The sequence below is a fragment of the Metopolophium dirhodum genome, chromosome 1 (assembly GCF_019925205.1).
Source record: "Metopolophium dirhodum isolate CAU chromosome 1, ASM1992520v1, whole genome shotgun sequence".
Taxonomy (NCBI): domain Eukaryota; kingdom Metazoa; phylum Arthropoda; class Insecta; order Hemiptera; family Aphididae; genus Metopolophium; species Metopolophium dirhodum.
This window is the reverse complement of record NC_083560.1, coordinates 82646984-82673634: the sequence shown is the minus strand read 5'-3', so window position 1 is coordinate 82673634 and position 26651 is coordinate 82646984. Positions and strand designations below refer to the sequence as shown.

The 26651-nt window shown below is 30.4% G+C and overlaps 1 protein-coding gene across 1 annotated transcript; it reads left to right on the top strand.

Moving 5' to 3' along the window:
• Nucleotides 1-222: 222 nt before the first annotated feature.
• On the top strand, nucleotides 223-26390 carry LOC132935565 (uncharacterized). Its single transcript, XM_061002158.1, has 4 exons — nucleotides 223-462; nucleotides 872-1129; nucleotides 12034-12197; nucleotides 24730-26390. Exons 2-4 carry the CDS (start codon nucleotides 902-904, stop codon nucleotides 24887-24889), a joined length of 552 nt encoding a protein of 183 aa, XP_060858141.1. The 5' UTR covers nucleotides 223-462; nucleotides 872-901; the 3' UTR covers nucleotides 24890-26390.
• The last annotated feature ends 261 nt before the right edge of the window (nucleotides 26391-26651 follow it).

Genomic DNA, 26651 nt, shown 5'->3' with positions numbered 1-26651 from the left:
ACGAATCAACGTGTTAGGTATATACGTTACATATTATATAGGCGCATATCGTATTAATGTAGGTATATAGGTATGCCCGGCAACAGTTGTCCGGAAAGTCCGGGCGAAATGAAAGTCATTTCGTAACGCGTCTCGGCAAACCGGAAGTTTTTACCGCTGCCGCCACCAACTCCTACCCTAGAGGCGGCGGCTAAACCCGACCAGCACCGTCGTCGAAAGGAAGTCCCGACTGTGTCACACCGTCAATCTGTTCTCGACCGTTGAAGAATCCAACAAGTGTTCTCGCCGCATATCCAGCCAAAAAAGTGAAAACTATTCTCCAAATTATCTTGCCGAAACGCGGTTGTATTCACATTTTTTATCGACATTTTTGCAACTCCGTCGTCCGGATTCGGTCTTCCGCAATCAACCAGTGATACCGTCACCAGTACTCGTATTTGTGCACAGCGTTTTCTACGTACCGTGAGTACCTATATTTGTAATGCTTATACCGTCCGCATGCTACCGATCGTCGTGAAAAGAATACGCATTGAATAAGCATTTACACTCAAAACTATGTTGGTCAATATTAATCTAATGATTTAAGCTTTAAATACCCACTTGTGACTAAAATATAACCAAACCGGTTGGCGGTTCGAGATTTGGTTTTTATTCTATTATAATTATTATTTCGATATTGTGGGACAAATATTCTGCTTATTTGGAATGCGAACATAAAATAGTAAAACAATTTAAATAGTTAAATAATATAATATTTTTGAAAAATTTTAATGACTTTAAACCATGTAAAAAATGTATAGTTGATAAACGAGTTATTAATATCTAATTATCACATTACGAGTACGGTGGCAATACAAATCTTCTGTTTCAGTAAGTACCTACCTATTCAGTGACGGCCAATATGAGATTCGCGATAATCGGATTCTTAGTGCTGGTGATGGGCGCCGCCGTCAAGGCGCACATACATTTCATAAGACTGGCTCTGCTGGCGGCCATGGGATTGGCTGGCATGTGGATGATGCACAAGCTCGCACAAGACTGGCACAAGATTTCATCCAGCAGGCCCGCCAAGCCAGCAGCCATGGCCGGAAAGCTTTTGGGGCTCTGGAAGAGATCCTTACCCGACGAGGTGAGTGCGAATAAAGGTTTCGACCACGGAGTCGTTAGCCTACATTTATACATTGACATTAGTTATATACTTACCAGTCAAATATGGTATATCGCAATGGTACATAGGCACCGAATTGAAATTCGTAAAAATTTGTTTAATATAATATTCTGTTTATCGGCGATTGTGACTTTTGGAGACCCACGCGTATTGAACTTTTTTTTATCAATTTCCAAAAGGATAATAAAAATATTAATTAATTATTGTCAAGTGAAATATTTTTCACTTCGACCGTGATGGGAGGTTATAGTATAGTTGTAACTATGATTTGATTTCTCGATTCATCGAAATTGAAAATAAATACAATTTGTTCAAGTGTAATAAATTATTATCCTTCGACTTTATCATGTGAATATCGTATACGGGAAGCCGAATTTCAGTTAAAGCCAATGCAGTTCAGCATAATTTAGATTTTACGGTTAGAAACGACAACCCTAAACTATTCATTGTTGTTTATGTGGTATAGAAAATCGTTCAGACTTTATTCATTATTTTATCATTACCTAATCTATACATTAGTGGTGAAATCTATACAACAACCGGATTTCAATGTTTAAACTTTTCATCTTTCCGGTTTTGAGTGTAGGTGTGATAACGAATTTTGAGTTGTTTTTTTAATTTTAATAAAATATTGTCTTCATGCACATTCATATTTGTACTACTGTAATAGTTTTGAGTTCATTGATGCGATTTTCTTTTATACATTTAACAATAAATTTAAAATATTGTACCTAGTCGATGTTTTTTTATGGTTCGCGGTAAATATAAAAACGTTTCACAGTAATTTTACGAAAATTGATTTTGGATCATTATTCGGTTTGGGCCTAGATCGATGTGACACTGTGACTCGTATTGCACGTCGTTACACGTTATTTATAATATTAATGAAGCTTTGAATATTAAATTTCCAAGTAGAAAATGCATAACAGTGCACAACATTTGCCTCTGTAAATGTTATAACATATTTATTGCGTGTTTCGTTGACGTCACTACAAAGTCGACGTGCTATTATTAAAATGAAATCGTATTTGTCCGGAGAACCAATTATTATTCAATTGTTAGCAAATATATTGGACCCCCACGGTCGTTTGAAAAAAAAAATAAAAAAAAAAATAATGATAAATAAATAAAAACGTAAACAACTACCACTCGCTTCGCTCCCGAGCTAAAAACGATGGCACGACTGTAGGACATATAATAATAGTAATAGTGATATTGTAGTCGGCCTATTGTTTCGTTACTAGAGACAAAAATCTGTCGGTTTTTCAAACGATATGCACCTTATGGATTAATAAAGCATTATATTATTTGAAATTTGAATCCATTAAACTTGCACTGCTTGTAATAATGTTGTTCGTCGTCGAATGACGTGGCTCCGACCGGTACCTGGCAGTATTTTTATTTTATTTTTTTTTATCTCGTTACCACTGACGACGAGCAATAATTATAAAATAATTTCAAAAAATTATGACTGCGGTACGATTAATAAAGTTTATATAATAATGTACCGATATGAAAGGAGCGACCCCTGGAGACGACCATTGAAAAATTACATGAAACAAATATTGCAGTTGAAGTCAAATACACACACACACACACACACACACACTGACGTAGATATAAAAACACCAAGTCGGCACCTTAAACGCAACCTAAATAGTATGACGTAATTGAAACGTACCATCTGCAGCAGTGTTTAGAGTGTATAGGACGAGCGTGAGCGGAGGAGGGCTTTTTTTAATGAGACTCTTATGATCTCGTGCGTCGCTTGTACACGATAAATATAAAATATTTATCCTGCCACCGACGAGCTTCTGTAGAAGAAACCACAAAGGAAAAACGCGTGGAAATAATTTTTGTTTTTCGTGTGAGATCTATATATAGTGATCCAAAAAATAGTTTTCGACAAAGAAAATTAACGGTTGACCTGCATCGTGAAAACTCAAGACCGTTTTTATTGGTGAGTTATATATTTGTTCGTAGCGCACATACTGTTGTAGGAGATACCGGTCTGACAGTTCAAATCGAAAACATTCATTTTGAAAAAGCGTTTTAAGGCCTTCAGTGTGAGCAATTTTTCAGGCGTGATGAGCAGAGTTTTTTCTGTAGTAATAACTAACCAGTAAACACATACCAATTTATAATTTTTGGTTGCAGAAATCTATGTTACGTACAATATTATGTTCTGTACCTTTTGGCTCAAATACCAACAAACTACGTTCGCATATAAAAAAATAAAATCTTCATATATATGAATACATTTCATAGGTATATTATATATTTATTGATTTTAAATCATTTGGTCGAGGGACAATGATTGTGTCTAGTAGAAGGTTTAAAAGTAGAGCATATCATATAACGTTACATAGTTACTCGGTGAACACAATGCTTTCGATTTTTAAATGTTGACTGAAAAGAAAATTTCTTATGCACTCACGGGTTGGTTAACTGAACAATATATCTACTTATATGGCATAGCTACTCTAAATAGGTAATAGGTACCTAAATTTGTTTTTCTCATCTATAATTTTGGATCGATATTCGTGGTTCTGCTTCATCTTCATGATAAAAATACAAACAATCAACATAATGATTATATTATATTTATTGACCATTGTTATGTACAATAGCAAACATGTGCTAAGATCGCAATTTATTCTTGGTTTCAGCCGCTTATACTATATTGACTATTTACAAATCGATGGCCTCAAAAGGTCTATATAGGTAGGTAAATTCCACATATACCAAATATCTCACAAAAACAAGGCGACAAGAATCAAAATCCTTTTATTGTTGTTTTTATAGTTTTTTTTTTTTAGGAAACGTTCGTGTTTTTGTGACCTTCGCCTGTATTTATATTTTTTTTTTAAATTTATTTTTGATTTAAATAAATATTCAACGAACACTTTAAATTTATTTGTAATAGTTTAAAAAGTTTCTAACTAATCAAAACTTACACATATATTATTGTATTGTGATTACACTAATATATATTATATAATAACTAGCCGTAGCCTCCGATATGTATTCTTGGGACATGATTATTAGCACATGTGGAGGTTTCATGCATTTTTAATGAATATATGATAATATATAGATATTTGGTATGTGCGGTATATACCCAGGTATAGGTACATAATATACCGATCGTTGTTATTCGTTAATGGTAATCTGCTTTCGTTTCACGATACTTGCAGTTCCAGATCCATTGAATGAACATAGCTAGATAATATATAATATATAAATTATGTATTATAAATTATTATATAGGTACGAGTGGTACGCGTAACCCTAACGAGTAACGTTATGTGTAGGTAGTAATGAATTCGAGCATAGATTCGCACGTCTCGAATGTCATGGAACATTATAATATTGCATATAAACACGAGTACATGAAATCCATACGAGCAGAATTGTTCAACATTTAAAAAATTAATATAATTATATGTTTATATTTTATAATATTTTATGTTATTTGAAGTTATAGTAAAATTGTGTATAATCAGAATATTTGAATTTAAAAATAATAATATTCTTACACTTATATTGGTCAGTACCTAAATCAAATTTTTAAATGTCATTGTCGACGACAACTGCGCTCAATCTGAGTGAAATTTGAACATTACCAACGTTGGGTTGAAAAAATTCAAAATGTTCAACTTAAATTTAAAATGGGTTCATTTTATAATATTAAAAAAACTACTTGTTAAATTACCTGATAAAATAAAAACTAATAATGATAAAAAAAAAAATTAGTTTACTTGTTAAGTATCTACATTACTATTTGATTAGGTTAAAAAATGTGGAATTGTCTGTAAGTTACATAATTACATCGGCATGAATAGACGTGTATTATATTATAGTAGGTACACAAAATATGTACGTGGCATCTCTATTTGCTATTATTATTGCATTCGGACATATTTATTTTTCGTCTAATAAGTACCTAATATAGTGATAATAGTAATAATAGTAATATAGGGTTATGCGTAAACGTGCACGTGATCAAAAACCAATAGGTAATTAAATATTGATATAATATTATTATATAACGATAGCATAATACTTCGTGCATTATATAATATATTCTTAACAGTTAAACGTATGTATGTTCGTTTTATTTTCTCCACGAACGAGTGAAAATAATTATATTTTGGTGCTTTTCTTCATAAATAATTATTTTTATGTTACATCGATATGTTCAATTTTTTGGTAATCGTTCCCGCGTGGCGTCAAAGCGGAAAACCGCAGTGGCGTCTATGTTCTCGCTGCACTATAATTATTATTTTACGAAAAAAAAATCAAATTTAAAATTGAAACGAGACTAATAATCAATGTCATAATAATGTGTGGTATTAAGTATTATAATCAATAATGTGTATACTATTTGCACACGCTTTGATACGGATAATTTGTTTTAATTCGAAATCGTAGAAGTATTTGAATGAAACACTAATAGGTAGGTAGGTAGTCAATATAGGCATTAAAATTGTTTATTTTTTCAAACCACAAGACTAGGTATATTATAGATAATAATTAGGTAGGTATAACATACATTTTTTTTTCAGTTTTTTTTTGTATGTGTGTTTTACATACCCAACATTTATGATATATTAGTGGATTATGATATAATTTTATAAAATGCAATATTAAAAATAATTTTTACAATATTTAGGCAATTCAAATTCAAATTTTGTTGAGTTGACAGAGGTATACTATTATACTAACTACATAAGAGATAGGGATTTCTTGCACTAAAATCCGTAAAATAGGTACACAATAATCTTATTAAAATAACCAAAATATGATTAATATGCAAATAAACTTTTTGTTTTTGGAAAAAATGCAAAAACATATAAAATTTAATAAGAAAAAATTTTAAATATTATAATATACCAACCAGATAAAATAACATAAATTTGAATACCTATTAAATAATTATTTACTAAATTAATTCCTTATTATAATTAAATTATTATAATTGATGATTGATGAATAGATAATTGCTCGGAATATAATATGGTTGGATGGAGACTAAAAGCAGTATTAAAATTTACAATTATTTGACACCATCTGTTGGTCTGTAAGAAAAAACGAAAAGTTAAGATTCTATTACTTTTGATTATTTTTGCATAATTTTACAGTTTAAATTATTGTACAGATATATGTAAGATATATTCTGATGTCATTTAATTTAAATATTTAAATGCAAGGTGATTATTAGACATTTTTATTATACGCAGAGAAAGAACGTACAACGTTCACTGAAGCAATCGGTGTGTACTTAATAATATAATATACTTATATTTTGATTACCTATCAGCTTATTTTACTCCCGATAAAACTTTGGAAAACTCTATATTTACCGACATTATTATGTTTATAATAAACTGAAAAGTAAACACATTAATACGCTGATTAATTTAAAAATTTACTTTTTCCCAAGAATAGTATGAAAAATGCAAAAATGTTGTAATTCAATTTGTTACTTAACATTGCATCTTACCTTGAAAATAATATGGCCATAATAAAAAAAAAATCAAATCCCAAACTTTATAATATACCCTGACAACCATAATTGTTCTCTACATAAGTGGAGGTAAAAATAGCGACCATCACTACGTTTGTGGTGACCCCCTCACCATACTTAATAAAGAGTATTTACACCCCACTTGAAGGATAGTTTTCGAAATATGGTATTTTTTCGTTTATTTGTATAATTTAAGATAAATATCATTAATTTATGTAGGAGCCAAATTTTTAATTATACCCTACAAAGGGTTAAATATCCATGCTTACAAACTGAAGAGTGATGACGTGTTAAATTAAATTTTTAGTTTTAAACTACCCACATGGATTATATTTTTATTGATTTATGTTTATTTATATTTTTAATCGAAGTATTTATTTTATTAAAAAACGCGTAAATATTATAAATCAATACAAGGAAATGTTGACAACATTTTTCAAGTTTCTAAATTTATTTTCTTTGTACATCTATATTCACACCATTCAAACATTTGTTATACTATTAAAATTTAAAAGAATTCAATACTTTATTCGTTGATCAAATAACACTTCAAAATTCAATCAAACAGGCAGCTATAAGTACTTTAAAAGTTAAGATGTGGAATAAAAAACTGTATAATAAGGAAATCTATATTTTAACTTAAAAAACAAATTACTTATTTAATTTTATTCCAAACTGTTCACTGTTTTTGAAACGATGAAATAGCTAATACTAATAAGTATTTGCAAGAAATATTTGTTTTGCGTTTTATGATTTATGAACCGTTGAACTTCGTTTCGTAAATAAATGTAAACAAATCGAAAGCACAATTAATAATATATTCATGAAATCTGACTAGGCGTAAACTATAAACTATATAGGTAGGCGTAGATAAGTCTGAAACTAATTTATTTACTGATTGTATTATTCAATAAAATAATTTTGAATTGTATTTTATATTAGAAAATCATCGAAAGGCATATTATAATTTAATATTATGTTCATAGTTCCGTCGAGAATCGAAAATAGGTACCTACACGTTTCCAGTTTTTCTCGATTATTTTAATAAAAATAATATGACTAGGAATTTATAACTGTACGAAAGAAATGTAAGAATGTATTTCCGATTATATTTGCAGTTTAAATACATGTATCAACTTAACAATACATTATGTGATAGTAAATTCATGATATGTATAGGTTACCATACGATTTTATCATTATTCATGTTAAAATTCACTTTCGTTCACGTCAATGCCGAATGTTTGTCGAATTATTATTTAAGAGTGTCAAACTCAATATTAATCATACAGTTTTTAGTGTCGTGACATGCCATTGTACATTTCATAATGTTAAGGTTATACATATCATATCAGGTCTATAGTCTATAGTCTATGGAAAAGACGTACAAGGTATCCATTTCTATATATTTTTTTTTTAATGACAACGTATATTTTAGTTCAACATTTAGAAGCAGAAAATGTTTATAACAATTTTGATATACCTATTGGTTAGTGAAAAATATAATAATTAATTTATACACATTAAACACTATAGATGTAGCTCGAACTTAAAGCTTATTAATAAAAAAAAGCTATCAATTCAATAACGGATATTTTTATAAAAAAGGGTTAGTACAAGTATTCTGTTTCTTAACATGGAATTAAAAATATTTAATTTTGTCATTAAAAAAAAAAAAACAGATAAAAACTTACAAGTCCTAGTAAAAATGTATCCTACTAAAAAACATAGGTATAAAATAAGCTTTAATTTTGAAAAGCACAACATTTAATTTGTACTATACAATCATACTATAATTTTTATAGTGTAGCAATGTAAACAAATCCCCTTGTATTTCATATATATAGTCAGGTACATAATAGGTGCAGTTGGAAATCTCAAGGGCACTAAGGGTCGCGTCATGAGAACTCTGCTGTGTACAAGAAAAAAAAAAACAACTTAAAAACACCCTCATTATTCTGAATCGATTGGCGTTGATTGTAGGTGGAACACACACCTTGCCTAACAGTTAGGTACGTCGGATGATGTCGTCACGTTATTAATGCTCGCTACGTTATTTTGTGCACTTATCGATGCATAAAACATTGTGAGGGTAAAGTTTTATTTTCAATTGAACGAGCAGATTCATATTAAGGCAACAGCAGACGATGAGACAATTTCGACACAACAAAGAGGTTGCATAGTAAATCGAAGTGAAAAAATTAGTAAAATAAATCGCTAAGAAAAGTTATCGTCAGTAGAATAATCAATTTTTAAGTCTAATATTGTTGCTTAAAATATTATTAGTTTAAAAATCCAAATTGCTGAAATACAAAAAAATATGCTAGATATTCGTCATTATACTTATTTATATTATTTTAATGTTGAAATGTTAAATTCAATGCATGATACCTTTTAAAAAGGTAAATTTTGAGTCGACTTGTACAGTCTTGGATTGTTTTTATAAACCTTTCTGTGTGTCTTTTGTATTATGTTTATCACCCATTAGAATTTCAGCGAGCAATTGATTGTCTGTAATCGTACACAATGACTTTCTTGATTTTGAAATCAAGCGATACATTTCCATAAGGTCGGATGTCATATCCGTTCATTTCATAACAATCATATTTATTTGTATTTCAATTGTGTCAACATTAATATGTTTCTTTCAAAATATTATTCAAATTACGCGAGAGAAACGTTATTTATTTATCTGTTTTATACTTTTATAATATGTTCACTAAAACTTTTATCGAATCTGACCGTATCGATATGGGTATCTACATACTGTAAAAGTATGACGAATCATAGTGTTAAGGAAGAAGCCGAAGATAATAATAAAATATATTATTAAAAGTGCGTGGTGCCGTTAATTGGGCGTTAAACATATGCCGATAGAACGTCTTGTGCTCCGTGGCTTTTAACAATATTTTCCTAGTAAACCAAATCGAAAAGCTCAATTTACCGCAGTTATCCCCGCAAAAGGTTATTCTGTGAAATACCTACGGGCTGGATATATTTATATATATGTAAAATACACACCGAATGCTGGCCGGTGTTGGACCTTGTCTTGGTTCGTTCGCCCCGATGCAATCCTACACGTGTCCTTTGAATTATTTATTTAGTCGGTGATACGTTAAATCTATTCGGATTACACTGTCAGTGACCAACGTCCGTTTGGTTTACTGTTTTTCGAATACGTTTTGGGGGGTTTTTTTTTTAAAATTTCATTTCAACAACCGCGTGTCCGCATAATATATTAATATGTATGTATAGGCGTATGCAGTATGTCAACCATGTTCTGTTTTCGATCAGCACCACTAGAATTTACTGGTGATTTTGGTCCGAGAAAACTCCTAATATAACTCAATCGCTCACGGTCGCGGTCAGAATCTAAAACAATAACAAACATTACGAAATAATTACGTTCGTCGTGGTAAATTAGTTTTGATTAGCAGCGACGGTTGGGGTTTGATGATCATAAAAGCGGGATAGTGCGTACAAACATATAAGTCCTGATTATTATTTAAATAATATCCTATATGGTAACCCTCTTTTATACCAGGTTACACGCCGCTTATATACCAACGAATATTATATACCTAAACGATTTTCGAGGAATAAATTGGAGTGTATCGATACATATCGGTTCAATATCAAAGAAGTTACCCGTGCGGTATACCAGCGACATGTACAGACCCGTATCGGACTCAGACATTATAACCGTTTCGTATCGATATAGGTATCGAATTTTTCTTCTCGAAATACTTGATACTTACGTGCACCTGTTGACCAAACGCGTACCACACAGCCACGTACCCACGTGATACCCATCACGGTGTGTTAGTTAACCTTATAGAGGTTCAGCGTAATATGATATATGGTATAGAAAACGTGGTTCATAATCACGAGTGACGTAGGGGAAACGTCAGTTGTTACGCGTTATAATATAGACGATAACGTGAATCCGATGTGGTATATACCTATTGATAATATTACTATGTATATATACAATATCGCATGACCCACGGGCTTGGAGAAACTTTCGTAAGGTGCGTATATACGTGAATATAGGTACACATAATATGTAACGTAATTAAAATAATTGAAACAAGTGTACCTCGTTATACCGCCGTACGTATTATAATTATTATATATAGGTAATACACGGCGTGGCTACGGGTAATTCAGCGACGATCATTAAAAAAAAAACCCAAATAGTTTTTTTTATCTCATTATGATTTTACATTTATCTCGTTTGTTATAACCGGTGCACGATACGTCCGCGTAACAATATCTATATCGTTCCCATAAACTATTATTTGGCATGTGCAGATCAAATATATAATATCCGATCCTGCTGCAAAGTATTTGAGTACCTTGAGTTATATTTAAATACCTAGTCGTATATCTGTTTTTATTTTAAACTTCTAAAAAAAAAAAATAATAATTACGGCTAAATAGAATTATAGGCTAAACGCACATGCTGTAAATTTGCAATCGGTTTTTCTAATATGCTAATGCTATAACGTGGGTACACATTATGATATATGATAGTTAAATAAAGTACCTAACTAATTGGAATTCATTTTAACAGTGGTAATCTAATAATTATCATTATAGTTGATAGTTTACTTATATATTACATTAAATACTCAAACGCAAAGATGGGCAAAATTTATGAAAATAATTAACTGAAATTAATCATATTAAGTCAACGTTTAGAACGGTAAGTTAATGGTTAACAAACAATATAATACTTAACTTAGGAAGAAAAATAATAACTTAACTCAGTAAAAAGTAAGTTTTTTTTTAATCTAAATAATTACAAAACGTTTTATTAAAAATATGTCCTACTATAGTCGTTCTTATAGTGCGCAAGCTTTAAAGTAGTTTTGTCCTCGTTTGCATCAACAAAATAATTTAATTAATGAATATTTAATATTTCTTTGTATTTAAAATTGTTAGGTACAGCGAGATTAAACAAAAATGTATTAATTAATTGGTTTTAATAATTAGCTACTCCAACAATTATAGATAGGCAGATAGTTGTGTATAAACATGATTTTAACTTAATGTATTATACTTAAAATTACTTAGAAAAAGCTACATTATTGTAATGGATACTTTACCTACCTATATGACCGTTCTAGTTGAGTCAAAATTGTGAAATTAACTACCTAGGTCAGATAAAAAGTTTAAAAAAATTAGCTTTTTAACTAATATAATGCCCACACCTTATATATAATACTAACCATAATTATTGTAGTTATTACCTACAAAAACAGTCGACTGAAATCGTGTTTGATAATTATAATTATAAATTATTAAAATGTTGGACCTTTTTGTTTTGCAGCACGTTGACGCGTATGTCGAAGAGTCACTGACCGATTTCTACAAATTTGACGAAATTCTCAGGCAAGACAGGTCGACTTGTGCGAGGAAAATGATATGTCAAATCGCGGCTACGCCTGAAAATCAGCTCAACCAGGTGGAGACCAATTTGCTCAAACTGCTCAGGTGAGTTATCGATAGTGTTCGCAATTATATGTATATATAATATAATCCAAAACATCAACGATATAATACCATAACCCATCTCGTGATAGTAATAATAAGTATATTACAAGTGCCACGACGAATGGGGGGAAAAAAAGATATTAGATGTGTCATGATTTTTTTCGATTTTATTAGTTCAGTTTTTTAAAATAATTACTTACTTTTTAAAATGTATTAATTTTATAGTTTATAATATCAAGGAAGAACAAAAGTAGAAATAATAAGTAAAAAACACAATCAATTGTAACAACGTAACAGATAGGTATTATTATAAAAAAACTAAAAAAATGGGACTACCTATGTGCCTATGGGAGTAGGTATATTTTAAACGTAACATACACACAATATTTATAATACATGATATGTACCCATTCATATTTGTTCATGAAACCGTAATTTAACATCGGTTAATATACTATTGCAATTCGATATTAATTGATGAAAAGCTTTAAAAACTAGTTACAAAATGTTGGCGTACGTCTATGAGTTAATTATGACATAATAGTCATCAGCTGTTCGAGTAATAACGCATAGATTACATGTTATTTTAGTATTATATTTACCAACTGTTTCGACTTTCGGGCGAGAACGGAAAGATTGATTTCGGGCGAATCAGGTAAAATATTGCACGTCTGGTAGTGTGTGAGCAAAAAAAAAAAAAAAATCTTAATAAAACTTGGGTAATGGCGGTGGCAACAAAATTACATTTGTGGGAAAAGGAAAAATTTTCATTTGGAAAACAATATGAATTTATTGGAATTATATATTACGACCCCTCAGTTGTATATTTTTTACACACATTTATAAAACATTCAAATTCTTAATTTATAAAATTAGACATTGAGTCAAAAACAAATTAGGGGGGGGGGGGGTAGAATGAGAGAATGAGAGCAATAATTAAAAATTATTACAAAGTTATAATATTATACAAATACGGTCGAAAGTCGTTTGTACTGCCTACCTGTCTTATACCCTGTCTACCCGTCCTACACGCACTTAAAATTCGGCTGATAAAATATGCAAAAGGGACGAAGCGACAGAACCCCCGTTTACCCCCCCCCCCCCCCCTTAAACGTCAAACCATTATGGCGTTATCCAGACGAGATTAATAATTGTTGTTTATTGTGCTTGCGGTTAGGTCATAGGTCGTCATTGCGGTGTCCCTCGTCGAACTACCTCTCGGAAAACCGCGTCTAACGATATACCGGTAGTGCTGAGGGTTATTGCGATTTCCGGTATTTGATTTATCGGATGTACAGATATAATATATTTATAATCCATCAAATCACATAAAATATGCAGAACTATTATAATTTATAATTACTCGTATTGTACTACTCTGTTTGTTGCTCAGCGCGTTTTATCCAATAAACCATCTGGATCGTGGTATAAATGAGTTCGTACGGTTAATAATAATTTATCATAGTGGTATTTAATACAATATTCAATTACATATTCTGATTTTCGGATCCATATATAAATATATATACATTTATTTTTCTACGAACCAAATTATTTATTAATTTGAATTGTATTAAATGTAACACCTACTATAATCGAAATACGTAATTTGGATTTTCAGTTTATTCGATGCAAAATCAAAATGTATGCAGTTCCGCTGTACGTTTTAGGCATGTTTAGTTCGTAATGAGCTGCAATGCGCGTCATGCCAACCTTAAAGAGTGCACACGTCATAATAATATATATTTATACATAAAAACAAAGAATAAGAGGTAAAAAACCGTAGAATAAAAAGGGGAAAAATCGAGCACAAACAGTAAAAAAGTCTGTGTTAATTTATTACGAAAAAAGGAAAAGTCCCGAGTCGGAATTGCAAGTATAAAAACGTCTAATTTATAAAAATAATTAGACTACATTTATATTTTTATTACCGCTACATAAAGTAACGACCATAGTAGGTAGGTACCTTTGTTGTTATTAGTACAAGTTAATGTTGTTTTCGTTTTTATACAACGCTCGCCTCCGATAAGAAATGTAATTACTTATGAATCAAAGTTATGTCAAACATTAAAATGCCAAAATGTGATCGATGTTCATTTCATATTTTTATTCCCATAATGTACCTACCAACAAAAAAGTCACCGATCTTGGCATATAAATGTATATTGATTGGGGTTTTAAACTAATTTAATCTAACATTTTGTATTTAAATCAGTATGTTTTGTCCACTCTCTGAATAAACGAAACTTGAACCCTATACCATAGACTGAAATGTATCTGATATACGACTGTATTGATCAACGTGGAGGTATAAAATATACATACAAAAAATAGCAATCGATGACAGCATAGGATGAAATAATTACCAAAACAATACTGTTTGTTGAATGTTAAAGACATTTTCGTAGTCTCTTCATATAATTGTTAGGTATTTTATATAAACTTTGAGACATTTTTCTCAATTTCATTCCACTGAATTGTATTTTTGTACCGGTAATCATGTGTCGCTGTTACTGTGTCACATAATGGTTAGGTAGTGGTTATCAAATAATGGTAGGTTTCAATAATGTTCGATTTTACAGGAAATATGCAATTAAATATTACTGATTTTTAGGAGCAAATCTGAAAAACTCTTAAGTTATTTGTATTCAATTTATTTATTTATAATAGTATCAACAATAGGTATAAATTTAATAAAAAAAAAAAAATTAAAAATCACCAAACATAATATTATTCTATTTTTACTTGAGTCGCTCAGAGTCGGCGAGATTGGTGTAGATCACCTAAAACCTCCAACTAAATGGAAGTAAATCGTGTTTGTCATCGAGGTGTGCCTATTATATATTATTATAAACGAGTACCTATATTGTCGTGTATAGATTTTATACACAAACCATTTAAGTGGGAATGTTTATACCGCCTAAATGGTGCGAAGTTGCAGCAACATAATAATCCTAATACGACATTTATCAGCCGTGGTTACAAACCTTTTTGGGACATCTGCAACCATTCATATTATGGTATACCCGTCGGGTCGGAGCACACATGAGATTTTCGTAATCTGCTCTGAAAAGTTTCCATCTTACGTCTCGGCCACCTTATTTGATACATTTTTGTGCAATCATATTATGTGCGCGTACTTGTGGTAGTTACGTAATTATTGATGTTTTTCTTGTTGTATTTTACTGTTATTATGTATATTTTAAGGGCTTTCAAAAGAATAGTGATTAGGAGGAGGTGAGAAAAAAGGAGTGTTTTGCTCGGGACGAATCAGTTGGTACAATTATAGGGTGTCCAAATAATAATAATAATAACTGTTATAAATTAATAAAAAAAGTCGGTTTTAAATTTTCATTTTTAAAAGTTAAATTTTTTATTCAATATTCACATACAAAAATACAATTAACAAATACTTTTTTAAAATACATTAAATAACTATATCTTGAGTCTATGGACATTCATTTATAGATATATATTATATAGGTATTGAAAAATTATTTAAATGTTTCAAATTTGGATTAGACTGTTTTTTCTATAGTCTTATTACACATTTATTTTTAAGCAGGTACATAACTTTGAATTGAGTACTATAATGTAAACGTATACAATATATTACAATATATATATATATATATAATATAAAAGTTAGGTATTCCACGCTCATCTTCACGAAATGTGCAGAAGTTGGCGTTTGGCATTAGTAAGTATACGTACACTGAATAGAATTATAACGTTTCCTGTAAGACGATAATATATTAATAATATGTTGCATAATGTGCACAATGACAACTAATTTCGTGTCATTATTTTTGAAATCTTGCTTTACACAAGTTGTCAATTTTACAACGAACCAAACGTGCACCTAACATAAGAAGCGACGGCCTGTTTTATTCGCATAATCGCATCGCATAACCTACATATTATTTATGACTGCGGAATATGAGTTTACGCATTTTCGTAACGTGACGATTTTGACAACAGGGAGCGAAGACCACGGAAACATGTTCCACGACAAATCATAAAAATTCTACGAGAGCATATATAATATAAAACAAAACGTTGAGTGGTAGTATACTACAGTAACTGTGCACCACAATAATATAGTATAGGCACGTGCACCGAGTCCTGAGGATGAGCTCATCTAAATAATAAAATATTGTTAGGTGTATATTATTATTTAGACCATCTCAACCAGCCTATAAAAATGTGGAGAAAAGTGTAGGTCGCAAGGGAATGCGAGACATATTATTATAAGTAGTCGGGAAAAAATACATCTTAACGTGATTCAATATATATGACTAATGAAATCTTAAAATAATATTTCAACCCAGACAATTCAGTTTTGGTAATTTATGCTCCTAGAATCTAGCACCTAGATAAATATAATTAGTATACATGGCAAGACTGCTAAACAGCTAAACCAAAACAAATTTTCTTCCCACTGAGATAAAATTATGAGACTTAGAAGTCATAAGAGTATAGGAATGACAATATCAGTGCATATAGTAAGTTATTGACAGTGCAGTGGCTTAAATTTGTTTGTTTTTACGTGTGTCTATAATATTATGTCTTCAATCCAGTTTTTGATTGAATCTAGTACAGTTATGTAATGTAGGCATGTATTGTAGGCATGCAAATCACGAAAATCTTAAATATTTAAACTGATATGATTGATACATAACAAATGCCCATAATATTGTTATTACAAAATTAATATTCATATTTAAAAAAGATAAAACATTTCCATGATTTATTTGGATAAATTTAGATTTCTATGTATTTAATTACAATATTGAGATTATATACGTTATGAGAACGAACAATTTTAAAATAACATGACGTTAAATGAAATAAATATTTAGAATATAATGTATTATATTATATTTATCTATATTTTAGGTAGGTATACGGTATACCATAAATATATATTTATATATATATACATAATATGAACAATATATACGGTGTACAATGTACCAGTATAATTTAATTTTCGATATTTTCGATTGGATTTTAATCGTTTATAAAGTATGATTTGAAATATAAAAATGGTGAACGATACATATAAAAATATCGTAAAAATATATAGTAAATTTATAACGTTAAACGGAAAAATATAATAACGTTATTATCGTGCCATAATATTAAACGCGAAATCCAAGAAATGATACAAATCTTGACGAAATTATTTTAAGCCCCATCATCGTCCACACCCCCACCTCACGCCGACAATACAAAACGCTTTTTATTGCGTATTTATCCACTTAAAAAAATAAAAAAATACTTACGTGGGTACGTGTTTAGATGTTTAAAATTGAATTGATAATAAATCAAAAATACGCGTCAAAATATCATATACGGGGCCGAATATAGGTATTATCATAAATGAATCGTGAAGTTCAAAACGGTTATTGAGGGTTTTTCGTGGCATCAATCCCACAATACGCGTTTTATCCTGTGCAACCTTCCGCGTAATAATAATGATGATTTATCGCATGTGCAGTGTCCAGAAATACGTTGGGGATGTAATAGGGATTAGGGCCCGGTTGCGTTTCGACACGACGTGAGGGTAGAGGGTCGGACGTTTGAAATTTTAAACGATTACAGTGGGAGAGAGACTGCGATACCTCTATACCTACGCTTTCAGATTTTCAGAAACCATTAAACAATTCATGAATGCAAAAGCGAGCAAAATAACATACCACCGTGTCTGTATACGTATATAGGTATTATTGTTATTATAAAAATCTAGACATTTATTAAACGTTACGTCTAAACTTATTAGTTCTACAAGGTCCTAAATTAATGCGTTAATGTATATATTTTCAGTAAAAATTATGCATAGGTACCCAAAAGTCAAAATTAATTTTGCGATTTGTTTATGATGCATTCTATGACGTCTGTTTACGTCTAAATAATTATAAAAGCGTGTCACATTATCCGAGGTAGAAATGCTTAAACATTTTCTCACGTCTCGATACCAGGCACCAACCTAACCAATGTGTAGGTATGCATATAATAACAATGCAACCGTCTATAACAACAACAATTATTACTCTAATTAATTGTGTACAACTACAAGGGGAGGTGTTACAAGTTTACAACGCAGTCGACGGACATTAAAACATATAATAATAGTAATTTTATTGTATTTTCACTAATATGTTCTCCTTATTTTTTTCCCACGGAGAACATGGCCAATTGTTATTGTGTTGTTCACACAAAATAATATTCATTTATATTATATTCTACATTTATTGATGCGTATCAGTTTGACGAGTAAAACGAAACGGAAAGCGAAAATAATTCCGACGGTATACAATTGAATGCGTCGTGGAAGTCCGACCGGACTCAAATCTCCGGAAGTAATTACATTATAATATATCTATTATTGCGTTGAGCATTTGAACACATTATAAGGCACCTAATTCAATGTCTACGTTCCCCACGATTGGTGGTGCAGTGGTATGTCGAGAGATTATCTGCACGCGTGTCTGCGAATAGTGCGTGTTAGGTACCTACGTAAACAGATCGTGACATTGTTCACGCAACAAAGAAGTTTAAGAATGTTTATTGTCGCCGCCGATGAAATGAGGCGCGGGCGATCTCTTTTTCTATAACATCAACGGCGGCGCCACACTTACATAACCAGAGGGGCAGTGGATGACTTAGATCCACTGAGATTTGTAGAATTTTGGTATAGAAAATATAGTACATAATAGTTATACTATTGTTAGACTACCCTTGTTTTTAATTATATATAAGTATTCAAAAATATCTAAAATTATTCTCGATACTAATTTTGTTGTTCTTAGGGGAGTATTTTTTTGAAAATTATCATGTACCTACAAAGTAAGTTCTACACAAATTAAGAAATCTACAGATTCTATCGGAATAGAATAAATACAGTTTATTTTAAAATATAATCATTAATTTTTTAAGTTCATAAGATTGGTAGTGTAAATAATCATACACAAACATCTCGTTACATGCCTAAGTCTAAATCTGTAATTTTAAATGATTATAATATTTCGATTTATGTCCCTCGAGTTGCACAAAAATGTAATCGTTTTGAAAACAATTTAAGAATAAAATAAATTATAGGTCATCGCTGTCGTTTTTAAAATGTTAAGTCGTTAATGTTTCAATAAAACAGGAAGTAAAGTGTATTATTATAATACAATTATGAAAAAATATCGGATTATATTATTATTATGTGCGTATGAGTGTTCACAATGAAAAACAATTTCGAATGTATACGTAATACTATGTAACCGAGTTCGGTTCCGAAAAAAAACATAAAACATTCAGTATAATATATTTATAAGAGATGCATTAACATAAATTCTTTTAAGATTTTTTTTCAACAGGTAAATAATGTGTTAGAAAACACTTTTACATAACTCTACAATTGAATACGACAAACTGGAAGTGACACACGTCATCCTTTAATGGATAATATTAGAAAGCCGTTTTGCCGTGATCACGTATAAATGTATTTTTGACCAATGCAATTTGTTTTTATTTTTTCCTTCATCGATCCCTATATACATGTATTGTATTCATTTATAAACAGATGGCACGTTTATATTCATAATCCACAAACACGAAAGTAGACTCTTTTGAAAAAAATATACTCTTTGAAGTTTGATACTGCATATAGGCACTATACTTTGTAATATAATACCATCTGCAACGACCCGCGATTTTAAAATATTATTTAGTCCGTTTATTAATTTAATTATCGAAAAAAGGTTTTGCACGAAACTTAATTAAATCGTTACTTATTTGATATATTGGTAATAAATACTTTTCGGTTTTTAATAGATATTGGATAAAATATGTTATTCTAATGCTTACCAACAGTCATTCAAATGTACGGTCATTGCGCATTTATGATTTACAAAACATATATATATATATATATAGATAATGTATAACATAATATCACGATATTTAATTTGATAGAACTTACCATACGTTTCGTGGTAGCAATACAATATATTGATGTTAGGTATCAAAATCGTAATACGATACCGATAATTGCATCGTCCGTGAAAGTATTTTATATAATTACTTTCTACATAAGAAGTTATTTTTTCATCAACTATTATTATTATCTATCTTAAAGTCGTCTTGATCAACAATGACTGCATACAGCAATTTTTTAAAAATTATTTACGTTGGATTTGTTTTTAATATGTTGTATTTTTCATAATCATATGAGTCATACATGATAAGAAAAAATACTTTTGAAATGCATTTAAAATAGATATTCAAATAATCGAGTAAAAGAGTGAAATAGTGAAAATTTAAGTAGCGAAAAGTGAGAAGTGTTAAATCCTGTTTAGATTTATAAGTTTATTGGTGCTTTTAATTAAAACTGGCCAATTTCATGTATTCAGGTATTCTAAACGTCAAGTGTGTAAGGTTACCCTTACCATCGGACACTAAAAGTGCACCGACCACCACGGATCCGAGACTGATTAGGTCGGAGAAACGTGGATTTTAAATAGTGAGATACACATTGTAAATGACATGCAAATTATACTTTTATTGGATATTTTTGATAGTATTATTCTGGTAACACCTGAATTATGAGCATGAGTATCTATATACTATATGTACATCATTGATTATCCGACACCTGTAGAGTCACCACCGCATTGGCTTGGTCGCAGCCGCTGTTGTTTTTGTTGTTGTTGTTCGTCCACCCTCGGACTTCCGGGTGACGGTCCTGGCCGATTCAATTGTTCTACTCCATGGCTGGGAACATTGCACAGTTGGTTCAAAAAACTACGTTGCGCCGATGACCACGGTCAGGAGCGAAACGGCGACTGACAGATGGGCAGCAACGCAATACCGTGGTGGCGGCCTTTTAGGTGTATATCGATATAATATAAAATACGATATGACATTTGCTTATCGTTTGCTGTATGTGTGTGCGGTCGGGTCTGGGTACGCCTTATCTCTCCGGACTTTATATTGTGGCATATATATATATATATATATATTATTGTATTATGTATATATATATAGGACCCATAAATGTGTACCGGTTTCAGTTAGTACCACGGGGGATAATTTAGTCACGTAACAAGTGATTTTAAAAACTAAGAATTTGATCATGTTGAAGACCGTGCACACTTTTATTAAAGGCGAAGTTTTCAACCCCAAGCGCCAAGCACCATAAATCTTGGCGCTGGCAATACTGTCAAAATGTGAGATGTGTGTGCTTTATACGCGTGGTTTCGGTTATTCGTCGTCAAGTCTGTGGTTTTTGTTTGCTCGAAACTGTCATTTAGGGTGGACTTCAGTACTTCACTGAGATTTAGAGTTATGTCCTAAAAAAAATCCTCGTGGGAGGGCGTTTCATATATCGTAGTATCATGGCGGCAAAAATGATGTACGACAGACCACCCCCAAAGAGGCCAAAGATGTGTGGAAACACTCAAGCCCGTGTCCGTGTTTTATATATAATATGTTATACATGAACGGTGTTTAAGTTACAACAGTAGAGTTGTTTATTTTAAACGATAAACTACCGACCACTAGGTACCCTCGAAAATGTTGTACCGGGTTCGGCAAATAGTCTATAAAAACAATTCGAATGTTCACACTAATTACTAACAAAGTAATATGTAAGCATAATGTGAATGTTGTTTATATTAATTTATCCCTAAACTGTAAATTTCTAGGTAAACGTGCATTTGTAAAAAAAAATACAGTTTGAAGTCACAACAACACAACAATTTTTAAATAAAATTATATTTTCCACAATTTTTATAATTTTTACTTTTCTCATTTTATAATTTTTTCCTGAGTATTTAACTTTTTAAATGATAACATAATGTTGTGTTAGAATGACTTCAAATTATGTAAAACAAGTTAAAAATACACTTGCACTGTTCGAGAAAATTATACTGAATAAAAGAATAAATTACTCCGCATAAAACCTTTCGTATAGTGTCTATATTATGTTCAGAAAAAAAAATGTTTATGAGGACCATTGTTTTTTATCTAAAGCAGACAATGTTAACCTATACAAAATATATTCCTGCAATTTATTATTCCTATCAAATGATGCTTAAATAAATAATATTTTAATATAGGTACTGGTCGATGAAAAAAGAAATTTCATGTGGTTTTATAGTATATTAGGTATATGCTATACTCAGTTCCCTCATTAAATTGCCACCAAAGCTGCAAATTACTTAATATAATATAATTTATAAATATTAATGTATAGATTTTATAAAAAAATCTTTATTCAAACAAAACATAAAATACGAGGATACTATTAGTTTACAACTTTTACAAGCACTTAACATAATAATTGTTCTAAATTGTTTTGTTACTATAACCATAAAAATATAAAATTATGCTTAGTTCAGAATATTTAAAGGAAATATGCAATTATAATAATATATACCTACTATATTATAAGTACGAACATGCACTATTATACTTTGGTAAAACAAATGTTGATCGAATTTAGTTTCCTCCAAAAAGTATCAAAATAAAATATACATTAAATTCACAGCCCCGGTTATTTTTATTATATTCGCTGTGATACGTCGTGGACCATAAACCTTTTTGTGACCTCTCGGCTCCCAACTGTAATTACTTTCGTGCATAAAATTATTCAAGTAGCGCTAATAGATAGTGTTCAGCGGAAATTCAATCGAAACGTTACAAACAAAATATATTATAACAATTTTACCGCAAATTGAATTAATAATAATAATAATAATAACCACTTACGGTTGTATGAACAAACGAGGCGTAAGCGCTTCAGTCGCGCCGGTGCAACACGAATTGACCGCATCTGACACACCTCGGCGCCTCTAATATATCATGCACCCACCTAGACTAGACTATCACAACTCAAAATTGGTTGTTATGAGATATTAGTAAATTGGATACAACAATACATTCGAACACCATAAAATTATCTCTGTAAAATGCAAGAAATTGCAAGAAATACAAGAGACTTTATTATTTATTATATTGAATATTATTTTTCGATTGGCCTCCAAAAATATGACGTGTCAGTATTGAATCTGCTAATTTTTAGCTAATTATTATCAAAGAAACAGAGTCGTATAATATCGTTTACTTCATGGTAGTATTCTGTTTTTAATTCATCCAACCAATTGCAGAAGTCAAAATAGAATATTTTCGATTTGTGGTATCTATTCTTACGTTCAATATAAACTCATTTTCGGGTAACGTACACGTAAAAAACTAAATTTAGAGTAGTATTGCATTCATAATAATTTTGTAGATATCGTAGCCATATGTAGTATAATATGTAGTGCAATACAACCATATCTTAAAATAGACCAGTTCAACATTCATTTGAATAATAACTGTTGTAAAACGCTACAAATTAAAATGTTTGGGTAAAACTGTAAAAGAAGGTATTTCATAATATAAGATATAATATTTTAAAACATGCACGTAAGATGTATTTACGTATATTTTTTTACTCGATACTTACCGTCTTTAAGGAGTTCAATATAGGCAATTACTTATGTCCTTCGAATGTGTAAGTCGTAAGTGATCATAAGTGTGTGTGGCTGCTTGTAAAAGAAAAAGCGGAGCGCCGTGCATGCACATGTTAATAACGCACTACACGAATATTAATTATTTTGTTTTTTAATCGTCGAATGTATCAATTTGTTGCCAATCATATTTATTTATCCCGTGAAATTGATGAAAACGTATTTGATTTCGTCACGAATTTAGTAAAGACCTTCTGACATTTTGAAATATATTTTTCACTTCAATATTATTATAGTTTTAAAATTATTTATATTCAAAATTTATAACTGACATTTTTAAGGGTTCAGTTTCAAAAAAGTGGATAAGTCATTCTCAAGTAAATTCCGTGACGAATTCAAATACTCTTTCAGAAGTTTTATTCGTGTACCTACTAGGATAGTCTGTTCAGTAGAAAACACAAACGTGATCGAATACCCTTACGTTATTAATTTTAAACGCGTAAGTAAAAACCCTATACCCTTTATAATATTATCTTTGTTTCAAACTCCAAATCGATTTTTGTTGAAAACAAAATAATAATTTGAGTTTTGTTGGTGTCACATGCGGACGGTCAGTGATCAAAAAGATGATGATTTGAATAAGTTGTGATCAATTTTAACAGTAAAAACGAAATAGTAATTTTATTATAATAATATAAATTGTACACAATATCTGTTAAAATGAGTAATATAGTGGAACATTTGCTTGATTTTATAATCAATATAAACAAATAAAACTAACATGTAGGACGTAGGTATATATATAATATTATATAATATATTTTGTTATTTTAATTAATAGACATGATGACGTATTCTATTATAGTTGGTACCTAATATTCCTATAGATGATGGAATTATTTTTAATTTTTCTATTCTGCAACTTCGTCGATCGTATAATTTATAAACGGTCGATTATGTGCGTGAGTCTTGTTTTCTACTTTTCACGTCTAATATTTACAATATGCATTTTGTTAATTTTTCAGCCCCACCGAACACTTTGGTGAAAATGTGGCAAAGAACATATTCCGAAAGGCCATGGACCTGGGACGGAGTAAAAAGGACGTGAAGGCGTGTCATTCAGAGTATAAAAAATGCAGATTCAACACAAGACAAATGTTTAAATTATTCACTTCGTTCATGTGACCCGAACTCATCATTCCGTGCCCGTTTATTTTCTGTCGATTTGATGTGAGCCTTTAAATTATGTGCCAAATACGTGTATTATTACTATTATTTTTATTATTATTATTAATATTGTTTTTATTGTTATTCATCAATTTGACAGTTAAGTGTGTTTTATGTAAGCATATATTATGTATATTATTATCAAAGCTGGGTAAGTTAGTCATTTTTTTTAACCAAAAAAAGTAAGTTCATCATCATAAAATCAATAAAATTAGATTTAAAGTTGTTATAATATCTTAAACTTTTTTTAAAAGTTTTCAACTATATAGTAAATTGGAAATTAGTTGGTATAACTATGTACACTACACAAAAGTACAACTATGTAATTACCTATAACTAGACATAAGTGCTTAAAAAATGTGAAAAAAAAAAACAATTTGAAATAAGAAATTAACCCAAGTCATATATAATTTGTTATAAAACTGAAAAAAAATATTTTTATATTTAGTTTTAATTCACAGTTCAGTGTATTATACTCTAAAGTGATGTTAGAAAATAATTTAGCAATTAATATTACTGATTAAGTTATAAAGTTACCAACAAAGTAACTATTATGGTATTTAATTAGTTAGTGCTCAGCTTTGAATATTGATCGTATTTTTATATACCCACGTCTAGTTGTAATTATCATTGTCATTATTACTATATTTTACTATGTCAATGTTATTGTTATCGCTATATGTATAGTGGACGTGGCACCATATAATATATTATTATCATTATTATTATATTATAAAACAATGTTTGGTTAGATATTGCACAAATATAAATATATATTTTTTTCAAAAACTTTAGAAGATAAATAATACTTTTAAGATACATGTAGGTACATATTAATATTATAATATTGTCATGACATGCCGTGGCTGACCGTTTGGCGTGGCTTTTTTGAGTCCGTTTTCACTGAATTATTATGAACTTAGGCCTTAGGTAATATACAATAAACATTAAACGTTAAGTATATACGTATAATATTATATATTGTGCCCGACTAAACGAGAATGTTTTCAGTTTATAAACCAATCGAGTAGCATATTATTTATTTTTTTATTTTATTTTTATTGGACTCAAATAGCCTGGAAATAATGGCTATTACCTAGCTGTTGTGTTCGTTGGTTTTTTAGTGTAGGATTGTTACTGTGGGAAGGGGTACGGTTGGTAAGAACACGTGAGGCAAGGATTTGTCATTATAGAATCGGGCCGGTCACCCATCCGGGAACTAGTGGCACTAGCTGGTACTTGACTTCGGATCTGAAGCCAACCACTGTGCCACACATTATAATATCATGACATACTATTATACACACTTATATTAGGATTATTATTATTATTATTATTATTATTACTATTATTGCTGTTGTATTAAACAATTTTCGTATACCTACGCATAATATAACCGTTGTGTTGTAAATAGTTAGCATATTATATTGCCGTTGAATAAAACACCCTTTTACAAGTATGTGTGCACACTTTGTGTACAAAGCTAAATTGCCGTTTATTCACAATAGTCCTGTGATTCGCGTTCGTATTTGCGTAGGCACATCAAACATGCATACACAGTAGTTATGTACAAGGGAAGGTACACACAAAAAACGCACACGTGTATACGAAATAATAATAATGTATACAGTTATACCACTCGCCATGCGTCTAAGGAAATTCAATTTTTGTTTTTTAAAGATTTCGACGATTTGCTCGACGTTAATCGGCGAAAACATCA